This window comes from Mercenaria mercenaria, chromosome 10, assembly GCF_021730395.1.
Source record: "Mercenaria mercenaria strain notata chromosome 10, MADL_Memer_1, whole genome shotgun sequence".
In the NCBI taxonomy this organism is placed as follows: Eukaryota; Metazoa; Mollusca; class Bivalvia; order Venerida; family Veneridae; genus Mercenaria; species Mercenaria mercenaria.
Window position 1 is genome coordinate 66,048,603 of NC_069370.1, and position 25,952 is coordinate 66,074,554.

Genomic DNA, 25,952 nt, shown 5'->3' on the forward strand with positions numbered 1-25,952 from the left:
TACAACTATTACTCAATTCATAGATTTGCGCGTTTCTGATTGGCTGCTTCAGCACACGTGACCAACTTTCATTTCTCAATGAAGCCATCACGTATTCATTAGATCTAATTAATATTCATAATTTTACGGACTACTTTTTCCGTTTCTGGGTCACGCACTTTCAGTTTCAATTCGCCGATTTAGCACATTTTCTAACCATAAATCATGGAACAAAAATAAAATATATAATATTAATTATTTGTCTTTATTTATACCCTTTTAATCTTTTATTAAACATTTATATAAACATATATTTACTGCCGCATCTAGCGTTCTGTAAACTTCGTCTGCACAACAGCAACAATGGCCGAAGGGGAATCGGATTTTGTTTTGTTTAAACAATTATTTGGCACTTTCGAATTGTATGAACCAGAAGAAAGTGGTCCAGAAGAAATTCCCGAGGACATTCAGGCCCTCTTGGCTCTTCCTTTCGATGATGAACTTCAAATTGAAAGTGAAACTGAAAGTGAAACCACTAACAATCCGGAGCATCCGGAGTATACTGTCACCAAAGATGAAAGTGAAAGTGAAGGCATAGGGAATAATGTAGAACAAACAGAAACTGTTGTTGTTGAGGCTAAACCTGTAAATGTGACACAGACTGCTCCTGCCAGATTTAAAACTTTGTCACCAGAAGAAACTGAAAAAATCAGAGAGAACAAATATGCCCCCAAGACTAAACAAAATACCAAATGGGGAATAAATCTATTCCAAGGTAAATACTGAGTTACAACAATATATTAAGTAAAAAATGCATTTTTACATTTTATCGGTATCTTCCATAAAAACTTAAAAAATGCAAGAGTTTGCACAGCCAGACCAGGATTCGAACCTGGAACCTCCCCAAAACACAAATTACCATATGTAATTTCCTCAATTTTGGGTTGCTCTGCCAATTGAGCTATATGGCTAGTAGTACTGTAATATGCTAGCAAAAACACTTGCGATAATTTTTCGATTGCTGGTTTATAAAAGCTAAAATGGAGCATTAGTGGGAAAAAATTTGTACTGTAATGGGCGTTTTCAGTAATTATTCAAGTTTCTTACTACAGTATTGTATGTAAACTATGCATCAACATTTTCTAATTAGCCTGCTGAAATTCTCCCAAAAATATTAAATAAAATCCTCTTAATTTATTACAAGCATGGTCAGAAACAAATACAAATTAGGCGTAAAAAAATGTTTGTTTCCGGTATCCTGACCTACCCTATTTAAAATTTTTGACGCGACCCTAAATAACCTTAGAGGATTTTTTTTCTTAAATTTTTTAACAAAACATTGAAAAACTGCATTTTTTATGCTTCAAACAAGACATGGTCAGAGATATTATAAATCAACTTACAAATGCTCTAAAGACATAATACCCTTATTTGCATTCATATTTTTACACAGAAATAGATTCCAAATAGCCCCACTTAATAAAAAAAATCAAACAAACCAAAAAATATACCAATACACCTACCCTATTTTTATTTAGCATGTTACCGGAAACAAACAATTTTTTTTTTGCCTTTTACCTAAACTATAATACACTTCTTTGAAATTCTTGCATGCTTAAAAATGCCAAATTAACAAGTACTTGGTAGACTATATAACAACTGAATTAATTTCTCTTTTAAGAATGGAGCTTGGAGAGATATGGTCATAAAATTAATCTGGAAACTGTCCAAAAGGAGCAACTGAACAACTATCTAAAGCAATTCTATGCAGAAGCTCAACCCAAAATTACACCAGACAGAAAAAGAAAATTTCAAGACACAAACCTAGCTTCTGAATACCACCGTAACACAACGAAAAATGCGGGAGCAGCCATTAACAGACATTTCCGTGACATTAGCCGGAGCATAGATATTGTCCGTGATACTGTTTTTCAGGAGGCAAATGATATTTTAGACGCAAAACTAAAATCTAACCTAAAAGCTGGTCTTAACCTACCAACTGCCCACAAACCAATCATTCCACCTAAAGATCTGCAAGCCATACATTCTTATCTGAAAGCGAATAATCCAATAGCACTCAGATACCGAGCCTGTTTCATTCTCAGTATACAGTTTGTATCTCGGGGCCTTGAATTTCACCCACAGTTGAACCGCAACAGCCTTCAAATTCGTGCCGACGAGGAAGGCAGAGAGTATATTCATCTCACCCATGACGTAAAAGAAAAACAAAATCAAAGCGGCATCACAAATGAAAAGTGAATTTATGCCATAGAAGGCGACAGTGAAAATTGTCCTGTACAGAACTTGAAGGCTTTTATGGCGCACTGTGACCCAAATGCTGAAAAGCTGTTTTGCCAAGTAAACAAACTAGCTTTGGAGGCTCCAGATGTTTGTCAGATTTGGTACAACACTAAACCTGTCAGCACCAAACAATTCACCAGTTTTATGGGCGACATTTCTAGAAATGCAGGTCTTGACACACGGTAATTATGTTTTCAGTTAATTTCATTTCTATTAAAACAAAAACAAAAAAAACTGAGATTCTATTAAATCAAATTCACTCCTAAACACTTCACACAGATTTTCAAATAACAACTGAATTGTAACTGTCAGGAAGTTTACGACTGATTTGCATAAACACCGAAGATTGTATCTTATTGTATGGTACCATTGCATTTTCAGATACACCGCACACTGCCTTCGTGCTACTGCAACCCAGGGTCTGGATGATGCCGGATGTGAGATCCGGCATATAATGTTTATGACCGGACATCGTAACGAGGCATCTGTTCGGTCGTACAGCAGAGGAACGACAACAGAGCAGAAAATGAAGATGTCTAAAATCCTCACCGAATTATCAACTGGCTCCAGGGAAAATTCTCAGCTAAATTCATGTGCAGTTCCGGTTCCCAGTTCGGATGGTCCAAATCCAACCTATGAAAATAAAAAAATCACCATGTGTCAACAAGATTCCGGAACGGGAATGTTTAATCCGTCTTCGTGCACGTTTAGCAACTGCACATTCACTCTGCAAAGTAGCCTTAATACTCCAAATTAAGTTCAGATTTTTCATTTCAGTTAAAAAAAAACACTGAAAACACAAACACAATTTCAATTTGTGAACAGATTCTGAAATATGTTCACTTTGTTACATGTTACAATTCATTGTTCCATTGTTTAAATGTTCCATACAAGATCGAATTTCCAGAACACGGGTACATAATACCTGTTGACCTGTTCACATAATATAAATTGATATAAACTCATGTGAACAGCTGAACTTAATTAATAACAAAAATTGTTCAATTTGTGGATTTTTTCCATGTTTATTGATTTGTGGATACTAGTGTGTACTGTAGAGACTTTTAATTGCAATAAAACAGACATAATTATTATGATGTACTTAAATTCCTTACCTATCGCTGTCATCCAAGTTTTCTCTTGCTCCATTTTCTGAAAATATCATTTCCAAATTCCCGTCACTGGCTCTGACACGTGTTTTTACCAAATTATCCTTTAAATCGATTTCATGAACATTATATCCATAAAAATTAAATATCTTTGATAAAAGTTCAAGTTATTAGACCACAAAATCGTTCTAAGCAACCACATCAAATCCGATTTCAATTAAATCACGCCTAAAATTGAAGACCGACACGATCGCGACGTTGATGTCGGCCATCTTTCTTTTGCTTTATGCAAATGAGTCGTTCGCCTGCGTCCATGACGACGAAATTAATGCGCGTAACACAGGTACTCTTAAAGCTTGCATTTCAGTAAAAAAGGTTAGATTTTTTTTCAAATAGGAAACAAATGGAAGAAGTTTTTATAGTTGTAATTATAAGAATTGAATGGTATTTTTCTGCGGTTCATCGATGTATGAACTGTCAGGAAGTTTACACCTATTTTTTACATAACACCATACATTGATGAACCGCAGAAAAATACCATTCAATTCTTAAATAAACAGAAGCTCAGTTACAGCCATGTACTAAGTCTGGAGACAATTTCCTCTCCATCTATATAACTGCCCGAATATTCAATAGATAGAAGACAGCATTTACTCTTTCAGGAAGTATAATAGTACGGTAACAGAATACTATTACTCTGATAATGAAATTACTTCGTGTTTTATTTCAACATTTTGCCTCAAACGACGACTAAGCAAGTTTTGAATTTATCCCAGCAAAAATAGATGTTAAACTATAGACATGCCAGTGGCTCAAACCATTGTCTGGCGAATTGTGTAAGGAATAATGTAATAATTATATTTAAATTTTGCATTCCTTAAAGTGTGATTCCAAAAATGTTCACCTTCAAAAGTATGAATATCGACGAGGCGTCTATGAAACCATGATGATGCATGTTTATAATAAGGAAGAGTGCAGCTTAGTTCCATGTTTAATTGAAACAAATGTCTCTTATTTATAACTCTGAAATTCTTACTTCATCATAAATAACAGTTATAAATACCGAAGAAAATGAAATAAAGATAAATGTATTTAATTGCAGAATGATAAACAGTACTGTTTCTGTACTGCCGTTTAATCGAACCAGACTGTTGTACTACTTACTATAATGGGGACTACATCTATTCTATTTTATATGTACTGTTTATTAGGATATTAGTTATAAAACACTTTGGACATACAAGATTATGAGCAACTGGAGCTATCACTGAAGGTGAGAATGTACCCCCGCACGCACTCACTGAGTATATTGCAATTTGACGCGCACAAGATTGCAGAAATATGTGGACTGTATGTATATAGTATAGTAAAAAACGAAGTTCCATAATTTTATTCTGAAAGAACCTAACATGCACCATGCACAAGTAAGGTTGGTTTTGATCACTTGTATGAAGTTTCATTAAATTGTGCGCACAAAATTGCATATGCAGACTCTATGTATACACTATCTAGTATAGTAACAAAAAACAAAAGTCCCATAACTCTGCTGAATCTAAAAGAACGTAGCATGCACCAAGCACATCTAGGCTTGGTACTGATCACTTGTGTGAAGTTTCACTGAATTGTGTGCAAGGGTTCAGGAGATTAGGCGTGCACAAGATTTCGTATGCAGACTGAATATATATAGTATATAAAACAAAAACAAAGTCCCATAACTGTGCATATTTTTTTCTAAAAGAATATAACCTGCACAACGCACAACAAGGGTTACTACTGGCCACTTGTGTTAAGTTTCATTAAATTGTGTGCATGGGTTCAGAAGATTAGGCGCGCACAAGATTGCATCTGCAGACTCTATGTATAACCTAAAACCATCGTCGAGTAAAATCACCCGGCTTTGTGTCTCCTTCATATAAATAGAAATTAAGGACATTCATTGCTGGTTACAGCTCCTTAATACAGGATAACTACCTTTGCGTTTCTTCGGATGGTTATTACGTAGTTATTAACAGTTACAATTATTCCCTTCTCATGTACGTGTGGTATAGGTGACCCATTCCACACCTTAAACTAAGATTAATTGACACAAATAATCAGGAAATACCGTCAGTGGAGAGTCTGAACGGCTCATCAGCATTCTTTATCCGTACGCTGATGAGCCCTATTGGTTCACAACTTATGTCAGCTTATCAAAGAATATTTTTCGCCGCGAAGATTTTACATTATAACATTATCATAATCCGGAAGCCAATATCTTTTATAAACGTATATAAATGATGTAATGAAATTTTGTCTCTTAAAAATTCACAGCTATCTAACTGAGATGTAAGAGACAATAAAAATATTCCATACCTGTAATCATGATGTCATCAAATTTGTTACTAGATCTAATCAGCACTTAATCAAATGATTGAAATAACTCTCACCGAGTGAACGTCAGAGACAATTCTTCGACGAGTGGCATAGCCTTGAATAAAAGTGTAAGCTATGATTTTAGAAGTATAAGGTATTTTGATGTTACATGTATAACAACTAAGAAGAAATACCATTTAAATAATTCACTGGAAAACTTGTAATTATTTATATTATTGATTATCTGTAACACTCGCCGTGGCACGTTAGAATTATTTTTCGAATACCATTCTACAAAAATAACGATAGAAGCGCTGTTACACCTCAAAATGGTAACAACGCATTTTGGTAGTCACTACCAAAATTCGGCCAAGTTTTGGTAGCGACAAAATGCGTTGCAATGATACATATGATGTGTTAAGGGTCATGGAATGGAACGTATTTTGGTAGTTGTTTTTTTTTCTACATCAGGGGTTGTGCTCGTTTTCACATTATGCATAAAGAGATAGATAAAATGAGGTAATGGTTCCTATAAAAGTTGTGGGAAAGGTGGTGCGGAGTTCCCCTCCCGTCATATAGTTTTCGTATAAAAACAACCAAAATGTAAATTACTGAGCGTGTGAAAGGGGCCTCAAACGACGCTTCCTATGCAATAACATTGCATTGTTCTGTTGTTTTAATGTGCTTTGTGTTGTCGGAGGGATAGTCCACCGAGATTTTTTAAATTACGAAAATGTTGAATTCTGTAAAACGAAGTATAAATGTGAGGATGACACGTGGGTCCTCCAACTAGATATCTTTAAAAACAACCCACATAAAAATAAATGGTGAAATCTCATGTTGCAGACTTGTGTCGAGTTTGAATGCATTTGGTTCAGTAGTTTCTGATATAACTGTTTACATGTAAATCTATAAGCGGACCCCAACTTGGACGCTGGCACCGACGCCACCGAAAGGGTGACTTTGGAAAAAAATGAAATAGTTAAGCTAAAATCTCTTTGGAGGTCCTAATGTGATATATGGTTCTCGTTCCAAGTCTCGCATAAAGTATATATTCTGAATATTCAGTTAAAATAATAAGGCTCATGTTTTCAAGGTACCAAAATTTAGTCGAGTAATGGACAGACTCTTAACAAAATATGCCACTGACTCTAAACTTTAAAATAGATGTAACAATTTACGAGCGTACATTTGTGCATTCAGCCCAACGGCAATCCTTCACTTTGTGGTGTAAGAAAAGCTTTCCCAGCACCAGGCGAAAAAAAACGAGAAAGGTATGCCCGGTATACAAAAATACGAGTGCCTGATATTCACTCGACCAACCTCGGTAACTCTCGGTGAATAAATTAATCGGTATCCCTCGGAATTAAATTCACTACCGGGTTGGATTATTTAATTGTATTTCACTGTATTAAACAACATTGAAATAATCTAAAGAGTTTTGGTGGATAAAGGTTGCATGTCTACCTTGAATATACTTTGAAAGGTATTATACAACCCGTCTTATGTGACCTTTTCTCGTGAATCTCCTGAATTTTAATCTCAGATAGTCTATACTTACTTATGGGTGATTGAGAAGCCTGTCCCAGGGTCATGCGAACGATTGTAGTTTATTGTGGTGAACAGTTGTGCCACGTTCCATCAATATCTCTCGATGTATGTCAAACTTAGAGTTGCATTAACCTCTCTCACGCTTGTTCCAACGGTCCTGCTTGACTAATCTAGGGCCGTTATATTTTCAAGGTCAAAAGGTCAAGGTCGAATAAGCGACTAAGTTCCATCATGACTCTCTTTTAAATAATATTGTCAATTCGTCACAACATATTCTTTTAATAAATCATGAGATTATTATTAATACCGTTTTGCGTTGGATATGTACATATCCAACGCATTTTGGTACTACATTTTTGTAAACTACCAAATTGCGTTGAGTGTAACACATTTTGGTAGTGACTACCAAAAACTCGGCCGAATTTTGGTAGTGACTACCCAAATGCGTTGCTGCCATTTTGAGTTTCAACAAAGCGCTATGAGGATTTTGTGATTGTAACAAACGTATGTTAAGTTTCTTGTGTTTATTTTTTTTAAGATAATCGCTACCTAAATTGTATCAATTTACAATTACCTTTTTATAATTCATACACTTTTCCTTGTCTCAGTATTGAAAGGTTCCCTCACTAAATTTTTAGAATTGCAAGATCTGTTGATTCTTTAAACCGTAATGTATACAAGTTTTAACTTTTCAAAGAGGCATGCGTGACTTGTCACCACCAGGTCTTGCCTATTTCACCGTATTACTATAACTGCTAAATTCTTCCTGCTTAATCAGTCTTAAAAAGGAAGTTCCTGACAAGCTATTTATATGTAAAACATAAACGTGATACTATCATACTTTATTGAGATAGAAAATGTTGTCAACGATTGTAATTGATAGATTGTAGTTTTCTTAAAAGGAATCTGGATATTTATGCTCCCACGAAGACAAACGTTAATGATTATGAATAGTGTTGTGTACGGTTCGAAATCCCACTACTTTCAATACAAAATACATTATATTGATTTCTCATGTGTCTCCGTCACGAGCATGTCCGTTCTTATATATATCAAATTAAATAACAACGGTCGCAGTTAAATTTGGATATAGACTATAAGTATACTGCATTTACTGTGAGGTTATACAAATGTAATTTTATCTTTATAAATAAAAATAATTCTTCTTACCACCCTTAAACACAAATGTAAACACTTAATGATTTGCAAAAAAAAGACTGCTAGGTAAAGTTGATTTGGGTATCAGCATATCTACCAGACCAGCAAAAAAAGTAAGTTTGGTTTGCCAGCTTCTTGCCCAAATGCTTTTTTTGGCTATAAAATATGGTTTAGCTCTTCATAGTAAAAACCTAAAACGTGGAAATATATAATTGTACCTATTTTAATTTCATCCACTTTTTACATCTTGAACTGCTTGTATTTTCGTAAAGAAAAAAGTCCACTCAAAGTGACATTGGTTGTTAACATAGCTCTCGTAGTATAAAAAGTATGTAAATAATAAATTCAATGATATTTTAACAAATAAGTTTCTTCGACAATGAAAAGGAATGTGTTCGAAAATGAAATGACAAGCAAACTTCTTATTATCTGTTCATATCATTATACAGAATGGGGTGAAAAACTTATACGTATCCGACATTGATTCAATATATTTCAATTATTTAACCGTTGAAGCATTTTATTTCTGCTTTATTTTTTCTAATCTGTTGCGGATATAATAATCGTATAGGCTGGTAGCTGTTACTGTATTATGGTTTTCCTTTATTTCTAAATTTCTAGCTAATTAAACAGTCTGTCATCATATATCCAAGAAATAGTACACATTCAAAAGCAGAATTACTGATGTTAGTATACTCAAGTTGCAAAACAACATACCAGTAAAATAAATGTTTATTGCTTTTTGCCGTCCAACAAAAAGTATCACAAAATCAGTTGAACTTTATTTTAATTATCTGAAATACCTCTGAACAGTCTTTTAAAAATCATTTTGAGTACTCGTATAACGTATGCTTTGTGCTTTGTGATTGTACGAAATTCTAAAAAGTCTAAAGTTTGTAGGTTGTGAAAATTAAGGTTAAAGAGCGTATTCTGACAATACTAAATACAAGGTAATGCAGAAAATAATGTAAATTAAACTTTTCAAAAGAAGTTCTAATGGTATTTCAGTAATTGATGGAGACTAAAGTTTTAAATGAACATTCTTCTTTGACTTATTGTTTAGCTACCTTTATGCATGAAAATGAGTCAAAATTGTCCAGTGTCTAGCTGGTCAACGATGATACGATACATCATTTAGTCAAATAACTAAGAACGTTTATTTTGCAAAATACAGGCCTAGTTGCGTTACTTTTTGAATACCCCTCATACACACAGACAATTCTGCCAATAATGAATGCCACCAAAAGTAACAAATTAAGTTTTTGTTTAAAGAATGGGTGTCAAAATAAACAGATTTTACATTTATTGGAATGCTGCTTCTGATGTTCTCGTTTGAAGACAATTTACAATATTGTTATATGCAAAACTAATTTCTGGCAAGTAATCCTCCTCTCTGAATATGGAACAATTTTCTTGTTTGTATGACAATAATTGATTTCTTGTCAGTAACTAATGCGAAATGAAACTCTCCGTATCATACATGCACGTACACAGTAGATGTGCAAAATTATATAATCAATGCATGAATTTACTATCCAAATGAAAATTGTTAGATGTCATTTACAACACGTCATCTTGTATCCACCATAATTAAGGCAAAGTGCACTTACACGACACTATCTCCAGAGTTTACCTTCACCATCAAAAGCTGAAAAGTTGCCATGTGACATAATATTATGTCGGTGGGACTAAAATCCAAACCAAACAAAACACATGCATTCTGTATCTAGTCTTGATGCATGTATAATTTACAGCAAGCACCTATTAGAAAATCTCACAATCTCTCGTCATCTAAACACCAATACAAATATATTTTACAGATCCTTTTGGAACGGTAATTTATTTGACGGTATGACGGTTATCAATAAGTTTAAATATTTAAGTGTTTTACATACTATAATGAAACAAAAAAGTTTAACCAATATGACATTCAAGAGTGATAATTGAAAGACTTGATGTGTAACGTACCATAAACCTAACAATTCGTGCATGATAATTTACAACCTAAACATAAAAATCTTTTTGACGAAGATATCACCATCAACCATTGTCATTTTAAAGCAATAAACCTGCTTTTATAAAGATGGTTTTGAACAAACAAAAAAACCCTCTCTTTTTTACCATATCCGTTATTTTCTCACATTAAGAAAACAAGTAGCTTATTATACGCCCGTTTCGAAAACAAAATGGACGTATTATTGACAGCGCATGCGTCTGTGTGTCATTTTGTCCGTCAGTCCGCTATATTTCGTGTCCGGAGCATAACTCAATGACCATTCAAATTATTAACTTTACATTTGGCATATAGGTAGTTTGCAATGAGATTATGTGCATTACGCATAAACCAGGTCTGTAGATCAGAGGTAAAGATCACAAATGGATGTCAAAGGTCAAATTTGACCCATATATTTCGTGTCCGAAGCATAACAATTACGAATAAAGGTATTAACAGTATAATTGGCAGAAAGTTTGATGGCAGTGAGACAATGTGCAGAGCGCATGAACCACGCCTGTATGAAAAAAGTAAAGGTCACAAAAAGGTCAAATTTTATCTGTCAGATTTGTGTCAACTGCATAATTTATTAAACATTCACAGGCTTTCCAGCGTTCCTACTTTTCCTACCCTTTCCCGCTTTTTTTGAAAGTGCTCCCGTTATTTCCTACTTTTCTATAGAACATATTACTCCTACCTTTTCATATCAGAAGTAGTAAAATGCAAGTTTTGAAACCTAGAATCAAAATGTTATCCATGCGGGAGGGGACACCCTTCCTGCACCTACCTCAAATGAATGTAAATAAATACCTTGGAGTGCTTTTATCAATGTTCAAAACAGTAATAACTGTGGTTTATGAATTCATGTAGATGCGTCTTTAGTGCATTCAATTGTGAAACATTGAAATGTCGTTTATTCCAGTGCAAAAGCCCTTTTTGTCCCAAAAGCTTTTTTGTCAAAGTTTACATTTTTCGTCAAATTTCCTAATCTTTTCCTACTTTTCTTCTATTCTTTGCCACATTAATTCCTATTTTCTTCTACTTTTTGTAATAGCTGGCTTGAAAGCCTTCATTCAAGGTATTGACTTCAAACATGACATATAAGTAAGTGGTGATAAGACAATGTGCCGAGTGCATTAATCTGGTCAGCAGGTCTAAGGTCAAGGTCACAAATTGAGTTCAAATCTGTCCTTTGTGTTTTGTAATTAAAGCACAACTTCAAAATTGTTTGAGGTATTGACTTTTATTTTGGAATATAGATGAGTTGATTTGAGGAGTGCAGCAATCCACAATACTCCCCAACCCCCACTACCTGTCTAAGTCGCCTAAAATGCATAGTGCTTTGAACATTACTTTATAAAAGCTTTAAGTTCTGTCATATGTTTTTGAAAGTGCCTAAATTGCATTTCAAAGAATTTTGCTATTTTTATGACCTATAAAATTGGCAAGACTGTTACAAACTCTCACTTAACAGCCACTGAATTTAAGTATTTAGTTGATTCAAACACAAGAATGGATATCGAGTAGAAAAAGATCACAGAACGCAGCTCTCCCACTCCCCCACCCATCTCTAGCGTCTGAATCCACAACCAAATATAAGTGTTTGAAAACATATGGACACAATAACTATATATTTACATATTTACATAGAATATAAAGTGACAGCCCGCTTAGCTCAATAGGGAAGAGCGCAGATCTACGGATCGCGGGGTCGTGAGTTTGATCCACGGGCGGGGCGTATGTTCTCCGTGACGATTCGATAAAAGTGTCCTTCGTCCCCCACCTCTGATTCAAGTGTGGAAGTTGGCAGTTTTCTTGCGGTGAACGGATTTGCATTTAAATGCTCAGTTGAAAATGTTCAGTTGAATGTGAATTCAAACTTCCAAAATACAAACAGAGTTTAAGAAATTAAATAAATGGTACAAAGAAGACATATTTATATACAGACGGTATTTTGTACTTTTTGTTTTCATATAAAACATAATGTGGCTAACTTGAAACATAACCATAATGCGCCTGTTTAATTGGAATTTCTGCTGAATTTCTGCGAATTTCTGCGTAAACATAGTAGCCGATGGCAAAGTAGAACATTTTAAAGAGATCATTTAAAAATAGTCTAAATTGGCATTCGCAGATCAAAGTAAAACATCATCAATGATGTTTATAACTCGGTATTTCTGTAACAACACAGAAACGAATGTGTCTATCATACCGAGAGCATTAAATATTTGTCCGATATTGTAAAGTACATATTTGTCTTAATGATAGTCACGCAGCAACTACACAACAGTGATATTCAAGGCAATAAACATAAAGTTCATCAATTCGAAGAAGTAAATAGCCTCTTAAGAAGATATTAATTAATGTGGCACATCTGTTTGATTTCAAGACAAAAACAGGCAATTTAAGTATAGCATTTAGAAGTTGCAAAGCAATATAAAGGGAGTTCAGATATAGTTCAGAGTCATTTTGATACAAGCAAAACTGTATTATGTTCACTACAAAATACTAATTAAAATCATTTGCGAACAAACACTATATTCAATTTGGTAATTTGCAAGATTGCAAGTATCTATGTCAAAGCGTTTTAAAACGATTCATGTTTCACTTTAATATGTACATGTAGGAAGTCTGGCATGATAACCGTATATATTTGTAACACTCGTTCTAAACGTATTTGTTTGTAGGCTGAGAACATCCGCCTGCGTGAACTATTATACTAAAGTAAACAAAGCTTCTTCGTCTGCTACAAGATAGGAAGGTTTCCTGTAGAGACAAAGTGTATGGTTGGGGTACATCGAATGTCCTGCAGCATTTATAGCGGCGATTTTATAGCTCAACTCTCTCTCTCTCTCTCTCTCTCTCTCTCTCTCTCTTTAAAGTGCACTTTATAAATTCTGACAATTAAAATTAAAATTAATTTGTCTCTTAATTACATCTAGATGACAATATAACTCATCAATTACAATATATATGCAATTCACGTTTTGTAAATATGTCTGTCAATTTGAAAGAAGACGATGTTAACCAAAACAAATCTGTGTAAAAACATCAAAACATCCTTTGGAAGCATAGAACGCACCAAGCACAACGTTACGGCGGACTCGGTTCATGACAGGTAATGAATTGTGCAACACTCGTCACGTCAGCTAGCACCAACTTGAACAGAATTCTATTATAGTAAAACTGAGTATTTTCCATGTTCCCAAAAGCACCAAAATATATAGCAACAGTAAGTACAAGTACGGGGAGACTTATAACAGCCACCATACGACATTTAAAGACAAGTCAAGGGTGATTAATATATTGTAAAATTTGTTACACAATCTAAACTTTTGTTTTTGTTTTGGGTTTAACGCAGTTTTTCAGCAGTATTTCAGTAATGTAACGGTGGACATTTAACCTAAGTTTTTTTTCTTTTTTGTTGGATTTAACGTCGCACCGACACATGATAGGTCATATGGCGACTTTCCAGCTTTAATTATGGAGGAAGACCCCTGGTGCCCCTCCGTGCATTATTTCATCACGAGCGGGCACCTGGGTAGAACCACCGACCTTCCGTAAGCCAGCTGGATGGCTTCCTCACATGAAGAATTCAACGCCCTGAGTGAGGCTCGAGCCTACAACGATGAGGGGCAAGTGATTTGAAGTCAGCGACCTTAACCACTCAGCCACGGAGGCCCTAAACCTAACCAGTGGTCCTTGATTCTGTACAAGAACAAACCTGTTCTCCAGAAGTAACTGCCAAATGCACAAAGTAGTTTATCAAATCGTAACCGAAAACAAACACCCTGCCCGGGGATCATACTGCCCGGGGCTCTGTAGATCTGCGCTATTTATTCATTTCAATATTCAGTCCAAACTAAATATATTATTTACTTTTTCTGTGACCTCTACACCCACTGATATTTTTTAAAGTTGTGTCCATAGTATAAACTACGTTTATTGTGAAATTGAGATTAATAAATATCTACGCCCAGACAGTTTATTTCCTTGCTGATTTTGCTAGGCAAAATTAAATTTCAAAACTGTCAAATAATATTTCATGCAATTTCAATGAAAGTTCTGGTGTAAAGATTTAAAGGGCCAAAACGTTAATATGTCTCATTATAATTTTACCAAACTTCGCGGTTTATGATAACGGATGCCGGGCTGAAGGAGTTGACTGGTTATATATTGATAACGTATATTCAGCTTTTATATGCACTGCGTGTGTCTTTGAAGCATGGTGGGGCTACGAGATAGGTTAGCTGCACCATCTTTAAGTGGTGGTTTTGCCACCGACTGTTTCAATGTGGTACTCCACTGCGTTCCTTTGTTTGTTTGTTTGTTTGTTTGTCTTCGAATGTTTGTATTGTCTTTGTATGCGCGAATATGTGTTTAAGGTGTGATCTGGTCTTGCGTGCGTCAGCGTGCTGTAAGTGTTTAATATTCATCATTGTCTTCAATATGACTACACGTTCTAGGAAATCTTTTTATCGAGTTTTTTCAAGGGTACATTACCAATTTCAAATTTGCTAGCAGTAGCTGTTTGTGTTCTTTTTTTGAAGATACACCTGGAGATCAGAAATAAGTTAAAATAACAAACATAATATATTGTCTGATCTTTTAAATCTTTTTTCATTAAAATCAGTTAGGATACTTACATTCATACTATAAACATTTACAATTTCAAGTAATACTCAATGTCTAATTCCTGCCGAATGACAAATTAGCTAATTTGGAAAACAGAAAGACAAAACTAGAACAAAAACCATTTTGATTATTAAATATATTATATTACGAGAAGAAAAGCGGACCCATTTCATGCTTTATTGAAACAAATGTCTTTTTTTATAAATGACACTTGCACTACTTACTTCATTATGATAAGGGTATCAGTTTAGCAGAAATATCAAATCAAGATAGATGTGCTTAATAGACATTTATAACATTATTAACTAATACAGTTCCTGTACGACTCGCTGATGTTGCCTGCCGCCCACATCGGAACGCACATTGATAAATCAACAATCTCGAGACTGCGGTAGTTATAGCCCTGGATTTACTAACCAAAGACATTAAGAACTATTTCCAATAATAGTAGCACTTCAGAACGCCCAATTAACGGTGGTATTATATATAAATCCGTACAGATATGTGAATGGACAGAAAATTTTCTCAAGACTTACGCAAGGGCACAAACTGACAATTTTTTATTAGCTTTTTGCTTTCGCAGTGTTTAGTATTTTTTTATACATTTTTCATCCATTATACCATATTTAAATTAGCAGGAAGTTGACAATCCTTGCAAGGACATGTGTTGCCTAATACCGTGGTTATCACCAGAACTGTCGATTGTGAAACAATGTTGTCTTCAAAGAGTTCTTACATTATGAACACGTGGAACAAGGTTGCATGGCTGGACTAACGTAATCTTCTTCGCATAGTTTTAAGGATTGTCAGCTTACTTCGAAGCGTTCTGTCGACTACGATTTGCGGACTTACAATAAGGATTTTCTCAAACTATATATATATAACCAGGGGCAGATCTAGCATCCGATTATAATGCCGTGATAAGGTAAATGCATTTTTTGTTTAAAAAGTCATGTTGAGAAACAACGATGATGTCAAGATAGAAATTCCTATATTTCCTTTTTACTGCATAGATGTATATATTACGAATAAAGTTCGTCCTACCAGCAAATTTAACACCGTGGGTGGATTTTAAAATCTTACTCTTTACTGTTAATATTATAATGTTATTAATCAAGCCATTTTATATTGGCCTTGTTTTTTGTCTAAAGGTTGTCGTATTGACCCGAGGCCGTAGGCCGAGGGCCAAAACGACTGCCCAAGGACAAATAACTAGGCCAATATGAAATCGCTTGATTAATGCTAATATTATTATTCAACTTTCTACTGTTGGCGGTAACACCATTAGAACTCTGAGAGTTACCTTATGGCAGCTACGCACGTTCAGGTGAAAAATCTTGACAAGTTGTTTAGACTTATTAAAGAAATCATAATCATTTAAGCCAGTAAAACAGAATTAGTTGTATGTAGGTACTTGAGAATAATTTTGAGAGATATTTTTGATGCAACATAATCAAGAGTAACTAGAACGTATCTCGTGTTTGCCAATTTATTCATCCACTTTCCTGCATGTGAATCGCTAGTTATCACTGCACAAATAGTCCACGCTATCGAAATGTTTGTTAAAGATAAGTCTCAGTACTGTCTCATCCTTTTAATTAATCTGAGCTTCGCATATTTTCTCATTATTTTCCTTGAAAATTGTCAGAATTTCTGGCAGGAAACACTTACACACTTGTACATAATACCGAATAATCCAAAGTATCATTGTAATGTATAAAGACGTATGTATCGACATCGTACGTCCGCGTAGTCATACTTGGTTATTACATGAACATACATGTTAGATGATTTTTGTGTCAAAAATGTGAAAATAATTGTAATTTATAACTCTGATGTAAAACAAAATGGCGTCATTTAAAAATCTAACGCAAGTGACTTCTCCGTATTGGCCCTCAAAATGCTTGAATTCCGTATTTGCCCTGTTTTCTCGTATTTGCCCTGCTTTTCTCATATTGGCTTAGTTGTGTTTTGTATTAACTCTATCTGTTTCATATGATGTTCGCAATTGGTCTAATACAGTCTGTAATATTGTAAAGTTGAATAATAATGATTTTTATTAATGTATCTATTTAAACACTCAGTCTTTCGAAATAATCGTATATATGAACAAGAAGCAAGATGACCTGTAACGCTAACCTGTTCTTTTTAGTTTTAGTGTAGTAACTTATCGTTACGCTTGCTGTCTTTTTGATGAGGTGCTGGCCAGTATTCGTACGCAACAAAAATATTTTGGAAGCCATTGTCAAGTATACTATCAAGAACTGAAGCAAGTATTAAGGAGAGAGGTGTTGCACATTTCATTACCTCGCATCAACAGACTCAATCAAACCGAGTCTGCTATTATTGTTCTTGGTTGCATTCTTTGCTTCGAAAGGATCTTTTTACAGATATTATTAAGCTTATTCTAGATATTCTAGATGCATCCTATATGTAGACGCCTGTTTAGTCAACTCATTAACATATCTTTTGAACTGGTTTCTAGAAAAAAAAGCATCTGAAAATTATGATTATAATTATAGGTAAATCTTTTTTTTCTAAAAATTAGTGTTTTTTTCCGACATTTATTAACACGTTTGTACGAAAGCAGACGTTTGAGACAAAAAGCTTTAAAAATGCATTTTAGGAAATCTGTGAGTTATCCTTTCCGCAGCTGTAACGTGATAAAACGTATTAGTGTCTGATGGCCCTTTCACGCTTCCGCAGAATCAACATGTATTACACGAAATTCATTTTGAAAACATTTCTGAAATGTCTAGGTCTGCAGCTCTCAAATACGGAAATATCTTACATACGAGGCATATATTGACACTTCCAGACAACATCAAAAAGGACCTTTTGAGCGATTTGACGAAGTTCCAAAAATCTCTATGTACCCTTGCTCCATTACGGACCCCTGTGGGATTTGTGTTTATTCCGAGTTCAAATATGTTTTCGTAGATGAAAAGCTGACATGTCGTGCTAAAGCCCAGGCATTTTCAAATCGTTAGAAAATGCAGAAAATTGACTCCCCATTAGTAAAAAGAAAAAAAAAACAGAAGTCCACGCGCATACATTTTGACGGGGTGACCCCTGCGCGTGACCCCTGACTATCGGCCAATCCAAAAGTGACTTTCATTTTCAAGTTTAGCATTTCTACTTACATTTTCTTTACTTCCGGAAATAGCTGAAGGTCGAGTGATGTCATTTTCTGTGTTGTCAAGAACATACATATGCCTGGCGAGATTACATAAACATGTGTCGGCTGTCCTAAGAATATTAGTTTGTACGAAAACAGACGTTTGAGACAAAAATAGCTTTAAAAATGCATTTTAGGAAATCTGAATATTAGGAAAATCAATTTTTCTAAAAATTAAAGTTTTTCAGACATTTTTTAACACATTTGTACGAAAACAGACGTTTGAGACAAAAATAGCTTTTAAAAAAATGCATTTTAGGAAATCTGTATAATAGGAAATTCTTTGTTTTCTTCTACAAATTAGTGGGGGGAGTGGGGTTGGCATTTTTAACACGTTTGTACGAAAACAGACGTTTGAGACAAAAATAGTTTTTAAAAAATGCATTTTAGGAAATCTGTATATAGCCTCTACACTGTCCAGGTATTCAAGGGACTATATTGCATAAGTAAAAAACTGCACTGTAACGCATGATTTCACAATACCCTGATTTCTACAGTGAAAACACATGTTATTAAACATGAAGATAAAAGATACTAATCCACCAACAAGTTTTGACAGTGACGTCATTTTGTCAACAAACTATAAATAACCACGGTATATCCCCAAACGGATGTATACTTATAATAGATAGAAATATTTCCTTATCGTATGAGAATCTCTAAAAGTAAGGTATGGCTCAGTGGATGTGTTGGCTACTTGTCACGCAGGCGATGTACATGTAAATTCGAAACCAGTGGTAGGTGAGGTATATTTTATGTATTTTTTGAAGCAAAAAATATATTGTTTGAAAGACCAGCTACATTTGCTTTCCTTGATTTGGAAAAATGTTGTTTTTATGTTTTTCTTGTTAGTTTTTTTTAATTATCAATCATTTATTTTATTATGAAGTATACCAAATGTTAATGCAACATATGCCTGTCTCACCGTCAGTCAATTGTGCTTTAGAATAGATATTGCTTTCTCGTTATTCTACAAAGGTTCGTTATAGTTAAAAACGTGTTCATAGCCATTTTAGCCATTTTATGTAGAGTGAAATGACGAACGTTTCCTACACAATTTATTATGTACGCATAATTCGTGAAGCACTAGAAAATCAAGATAACTTTTAGTTGAATCAGAAAATATCGTGCGGGAAAAAAGTTCCGCCGATCAGATTCGAACTCGGTACTTTTCGGTTAATACGACAGCGCCGTTATCCTCTGGGCTACGTAACCATACAGGCTACAGGTAAAGAAACATAATGATAATCCAGTACAATATAAGGTAAAAATTGGAAAGTAAACACAATATCAAGTCACTATTAGGTATCCCTGGTCGGATAGTACATATACAACATATGTATTTTTTTTTCTCTTCAAACCATTAAAATCTTAGAGAAAACTCCTTCTGTAAGTCCGCAGTCTACTGTTCACAGTCCTTGAACATCTCAACTGGCAAGAAAATTATGTCGACTAAGAATGCGATTACTTGATCTGTATTTGTGGCATTCATAGAGTGCGAATATACAATTTATTGTTATATATGTTTTCCGTTCGCGTACAATGCTATATGATATGGTGTACAAGATGTGTCTTTTTTATCATCCAGGGGTTGTTTTTCTTTCCAAATACCACTGTAGTTTATTTTGCGTCGAGACATTTTGCCATGGCATTTCCCTGTACTTGGCCCAAGCGTTGTATTTTCATATCAATCCAATTTACTATAAAAGTGTTCCGCTTAAGCCGGTGCTATTAGCGCGCGGGGTTATGTATCTTTCATTACCTCTTATGAACACTCAGCCATCGTTTTATGTGATGTCTATGCTTCCACAGAATATTCTTACAAATTTTATTATTTATAAGAATCAATACATGTGCAGCTTTCGTTTAATAAATTACTCACATATAATTGTAAATGTAACGCTAGTATGCCATTCTTTGTTTACATGGTATATATGTGTAGCATGTTATACCAAGATCTAAATAGTCCAACGAAATATTTATTTTGACAGTTATTCCTTTTGAAAAAAAAGTCAAACACACAAACAGTTAGAAGTTGGAATGGAACTCAAGTACGGAGCTGCAGAATACCATCCTCATTCATTACAGACTACACTGCAGGCAAACGATCTAACTGGCTTACGGAGAGCCGTTGGTTCTACCCAGGCACCCGCCTGTGATGAAATAATGTATGAAGGGGTACTTGGTGTCTTCATCAACCACCAAAAGCTTAAATGTCGTAATATGACCTATAAAACAAAACCATTGCATACAAATGAATGTACCATGTATCTAAGTTTATTTATAAACGTCCCTGCTTACCCATATGTGTAACTTTTCAAGACGAATGTTTTCTATTGTAGTATAAGGATGGTGAGGTATACCAAAGATGCCCCAATTTCTATAGCGTCTTCAGCTCCCCTAGTTCTGTAGCAGACCATGGTCAAAACACCCTTCTCCTATCCGAATTGAGTTATTTTAGCTGAATAAGTATAAGTTGAATTGCAACCACTGAACAAACACCAAGTCCATTTTGCCAACTGCAACGATGCGTCCGCATTCCAACTGCATAGCAAAGATTGATACGTCGGCTTAATTAAAATAGTTCCTCAAGTATCCTAGGGCAACGAATTGGCAATACATGCTATAAAATACAAAGAAGATTTTATAAAGATACCATTTCTGAAAAGTACTAAACAGACAAAGTTTGTCATGAAAACTGTTTTATTAAGTTTACTCTCTGAAACGGTGTCAATATCTTGCTGTCCGATGGGCATATTCCTGGCAATATAAGGCAGATCAATCAGGACATAGACTAATGTGACCTCATACACTTCTGTTTAAGCGCGACATTTCTACTTGAGGCAATTCAACAGCAGGCGGCTCAGTCGATAAATTACTATTTACAAAACCCAAAACTTAATCAACACTTACATTTGATACTAAAATATAGTATTTATAGATATTTGTTACTTGGGTCTGACCCGTAAAGTAGTTACACAATTCAGAATGTTAACGCTTGTTAAATCAGCATTTACTTTTACGGTATATAAAATGTAAACAGAACTTTAAGCGCGTGACAGAATATAAAGAGCGGTTTTAAATTTAAGGAAAGTCCATTCAATTTCGAAAGATAGGTCTGACATAGGAAAGTTAGACATGTATAGTTAAGGTAGTTTTGTATGGTCAGATCGAAAAATTCCTACAATGTAGAATTTGCTGAAACTTACTAGAAAAAAAAGAATATAAGGATAAAAATTGGTCCCAGTGGGACCCCCTGAAAAATTCAAAGTAGGTTTATTAACGGTGCCCCACTGTGTTCCTTTGTTTGTTCGTTTCGTCTTATGTGTTGGCTTTGGGTGTGTGTGCGTGTATGTGTGTGTGGTGCGCGCGTCTGCGTGCTGGGGGTTTCGTTTTGGGGAGGCTGCGTTTTTGGTGCGTGGCATTCCCTGTTTGATATTTTTCTTTGTTTTTTATTGTAGGAATTGAATACTCTTCTAAAGCAGGTACACTATTACATGGATCATACCTAAAAATGTATTCTTAGGCCCAACGTGCGAGTCTTGATATGACTTCGCATTCCTTTTCTCACACAGTAGGGCATTTAGTGCCCAATGTGCTACTCTGGTTGTTTATGCTCGGAGATCATGTTCACCTTGTTCTCTGTCCGTCGGGGCGAGGCAGTGACAAAGGGAGTAAAACGTCAAGATACTGAATTTTTGTAGGGAAAAAATGTGTCCCTGACCATTGACCAAGTCGGAAGAGCATCAGACTAGTATTTCTAGGCCCTGGCTTTAAGTCTGCCTTCACATTTTTCTGACCTTACGAAATAAGTTAAATGTACATGACTAAAATAACAAATCCAATGTTTACACATTGGAATACTTATCAGGCGGTGTTCTGTTTTTATCGATTCTGAAAGACACTCGCCCTCTAGGCTACAAATCTTCTCGTCGTCAGATTCTTTTATCTTCTTCTGTGGCGCATGGTCTTTTTTTCTGTAATCGATGAAACAATTTACCTAAATGATGGTTGACAAGGGTTGACAGCATCGGATTATCGCTATCGTCCATTAAATTTGTAAGCAGAGCTACAATTAATAGACAGTGTGCTGTGTTTATTGCGTAAACAATGAAGAAGAATCAAACAGCACATTTAAAACGAGATAAGATCAAATTATTGTGTGTTATCTATAACGCACAAATGTTAATGTGGCAATGCTTGTTTATTTTGAAGCTGAATCCAGTTAATATGACTGTTTACTTAACCCTTACCCTGCTATATTTCTATAATGGACTGGTCCATCTTTCAATTTGGACAGTACCACATATCATTCAAAGGGGTTTTCACTGAAAATTTACTGACTGAATAGCGAACAGTGCAGACCATTGATCTTGGTCTGCACTGGTCGCAAAGGCAGAATCATCTGCCGCCAGCAGGCTAAGAGTTAATTATCTTAATTGTCCAATTTAGTGCAAATTTACAAAATATTTGGTATCAGTATCTAGGTCTGTATAACCATGTGTTACTATGCATAAACATACTCTCAGAAAATACTCTTCGTTTGATCTTCGCTTACATAGGTAACGTATACCTACGCCGACGCTGTATACGCGAAAATGAACACGTTCATTCTATTTCAGAAATATAGTGAATGAAAATACAGTATTCTTTTCAACTAACCGAATACTTCGTTAGGTTTTTTTTGGAACGCATTAAGTTTGATTCATTTAAGATACACCTAGGTTGCTCTTATACAACTATGTCTCCACTCAATATCAAGTTTATTTTTATCTAAGACAGAATCTGATGGTTGTGTAGTTATAAAATCTAAATGGATGTTATTAAAGATAATGGTCACATTTTTTGCTTCATTTCAAACACTTCTTGCATATTCATAGTATATGCTCGTGTTACATGTGTCAAGGCCGTGTAAGACGTGACATCTAACTTGAAAGAACATAATTTCAACATATGGAAATTAAGGTAATCAGGCACTGACACTTGTGTGAGATTACGTATTTACGTTAGGACTTCCGGTGTTCTGTCGGCGCAAATATAGCTCAATGCGCACGTGGCCGCCCACAAAAATCGACGAATGCTAAAATTACATATGGAGAGTATTGTCATTGCGGAACCACTACCTTACAGAAGAAAGCTCATTCTACCCAGACATCCAGTAAGTCATTAAAATTCTTCATTGTATTCCTATTTTGGTGTTGTATCGTGTTAGTGCTATAACTGTTGTTGACTGTATTTGTTGAATCAACTAAGACTTAGAGTTACATTTTATTCCTTGGATATTTTAAAAAGTCGAAAATGTTTCTTTTTAAGAAATTAAAGAATAATGTTATGTTTCAATTTTGACAAACCTTAAACTCAATATAACGTACCTGTTAAGCACAAATGTCCAAGGGAAATGATGCGCTGAACTTGTGTGGATATTCTGTCAGTTGCTATATCCTTAAAATTCAAACTTGAATGACATTCCCTTAACGACCGCAGACAATAGCTTTGTGTCTGTCAAGTCAGAGAAAATAGAACTTGAGTGTTACATTTTAAACTTATAAACTTCGCAGTCACTCTCTTCATGTTAACAATATCTTCATATTTAAAACTAAACGGTATATGCATAACAATTCTTTTTGTCCATAAAATTGAAATCTGGAATGATGCGTGTTATTTTCTCGTAACTTAAGATGCAGTTCTTATTTTAACCGTAAAATGTCTGCATCGAGGTTAAATAAATGGAGGCATTAGACATTACATCTTTCTTATGTTAGCATAAGTCAATATGCCTCGTTTATTCTCGTTATATATCTTGTAATGTTTCTTACTTACGAAGCAGACAAATAACAATGTCTATAGAAAATAATCACCGTGTAATTTACTACTGCGAAATCTTTCAATAAAATACAGATACCAGGACCAGTCAGTTCCTATAAAATTGATATATTATCTGTATACTGGAAGACAGCGGGAACATTAAAATCGTACAAAACAGTTAGATGTAAAGAAAAAAGATGTAAAGATAAAATGGCATTCTAGCATAAAACTGCTGTTCTTGTCACTTTTTCGGTGGTTTTTAACAGGATAGAAAACGTGTGTTGACAGAGAGATTCTCGCGCTTGCGTGCTGTTATAACACCTTTTTATATATGCGCGTTCCGTGGCAAAGCGTAAACGTCATTCGGCCCCAAAACGGATAATTCAAACCTAAATGCCGTCAACGAAAAGAAAAACTCAGACATTCCCGCACATTTCATGGAAATTTAATGACGTTGAGTGACACTTTATTCTTCTATCAGATTTTACGCGTTTTATGCTAGAATAGCATTAGCGCATGTTCATTTCGTGTTATAACATTTGCAGAATCCCTCGGGATACGTTGGTACCCTCGCCCTTATGGGCTCAGGCACCAACCAATCCCTCGGGATTGTGCAGATGTTATAACGCGAAAAAAACTGCGTTATCCCTACATTTACACGCAAATATATCATGTATAAACCTTTTTTGATCATAACAGTAACCAACTAAACATATTTAATAAAGACAATGTAATATACCATGTAAAACAACATTCACGTTTTCATATTCAACGAAAACGACAGTTTATTTTTGTTCAAACAACATCGGCCTGCAACACTTAGGCGAGATCGCACGCGCGGACTGACGTCATTCAAAGAAACATTGACACAGAAGGCTGTCATCTTGGATTTAAAGTTGTTTTGAATCAAATTTTACGAGGGATGGTCTTTTTTATTATTCTGTCTGAAAATAGCAAAATTTGACAGTTTGATATTTTTATGATTGTCTGATATTGATACATGTAAAGAAACCATCTATTTTTGTAGAAAGTAACTTTAAAATGTCAACATGTGGGAAGGTAGAGAATGTAAAGTATTTAATTTCAACTTTGACAATACTTGTTTTAAATGTTGTAGACACTTTACCTTTAATTCTGTCCGCATTTGGAAAAATGTAAACAAAAGAACAAGGAAGGAAAACACCCACAAAGAAATGTCAACTGTTTTACTTCGTTTCCCTATGAAACTTGTCATCTTGTAACGGTATATACTAACTCTTGATAAGCTTCATAATGCCATTGTTGCTTTTCTTTATTTATATTTTTTAGCATGTCCTGACTTATTCATAACATCGTCACATTTGGTAATTCTAGGAATGTCTTCCTTCTTGTCTAAAACCATAATGTCTTCCTTCTTGTCTAAAACCAATTCCTACAGTGTAAAACAAGTTCAACATTTTATTATATTTATAATCATGTTCATATTGTAAAATGTATTCCGTTTCGTCAAAACTGCTTTTAATTTGTATGTGGCCTGTCATAATGTCTTTGTTTTGTATCTTGTATATTAATTATATAATATTTGTGCTTAATTAAAGAGAAACGGGTGCCATTTGGTAAGATTGCATTGGTTGTTTCAGAATTTTCATAACAACTAAAATATGATTTTATTTACAAAAACAATAAACAAATACGTATATCATTTACATGGTATTAACTATATTGCCAAACGGCATAGCCAAGATAAAGGGTACCCCTGATGTTGCACATATGGTGAATTTTAAACTCAATCAAAATTTCATATCTTATCATGTGATTTCAAGGTACATCCTTTGAGCACAAGAATCTATCAGGGTTTTCTTCAATTATGCAAAATAAAAAAGTTACGGATGCTTAAGGAACCACACCTCTT

General features: G+C 34.7%; 1 protein-coding gene across 1 annotated transcript; it reads left to right on the forward strand.

Moving 5' to 3' along the window:
• The first annotated feature begins 2,282 nt into the window (after positions 1-2,282).
• LOC123560664 (uncharacterized) lies at positions 2,283-3,244 on the forward strand. The gene is made up of 2 exons (XM_045352830.2): positions 2,283-2,462; positions 2,662-3,244. The coding sequence occupies exons 1-2, from the start codon at positions 2,296-2,298 to the stop codon at positions 3,035-3,037; spliced, it is 543 nt and encodes a 180-aa protein (XP_045208765.2). The 5' UTR covers positions 2,283-2,295; the 3' UTR covers positions 3,038-3,244.
• The last annotated feature ends 22,708 nt before the right edge of the window (positions 3,245-25,952 follow it).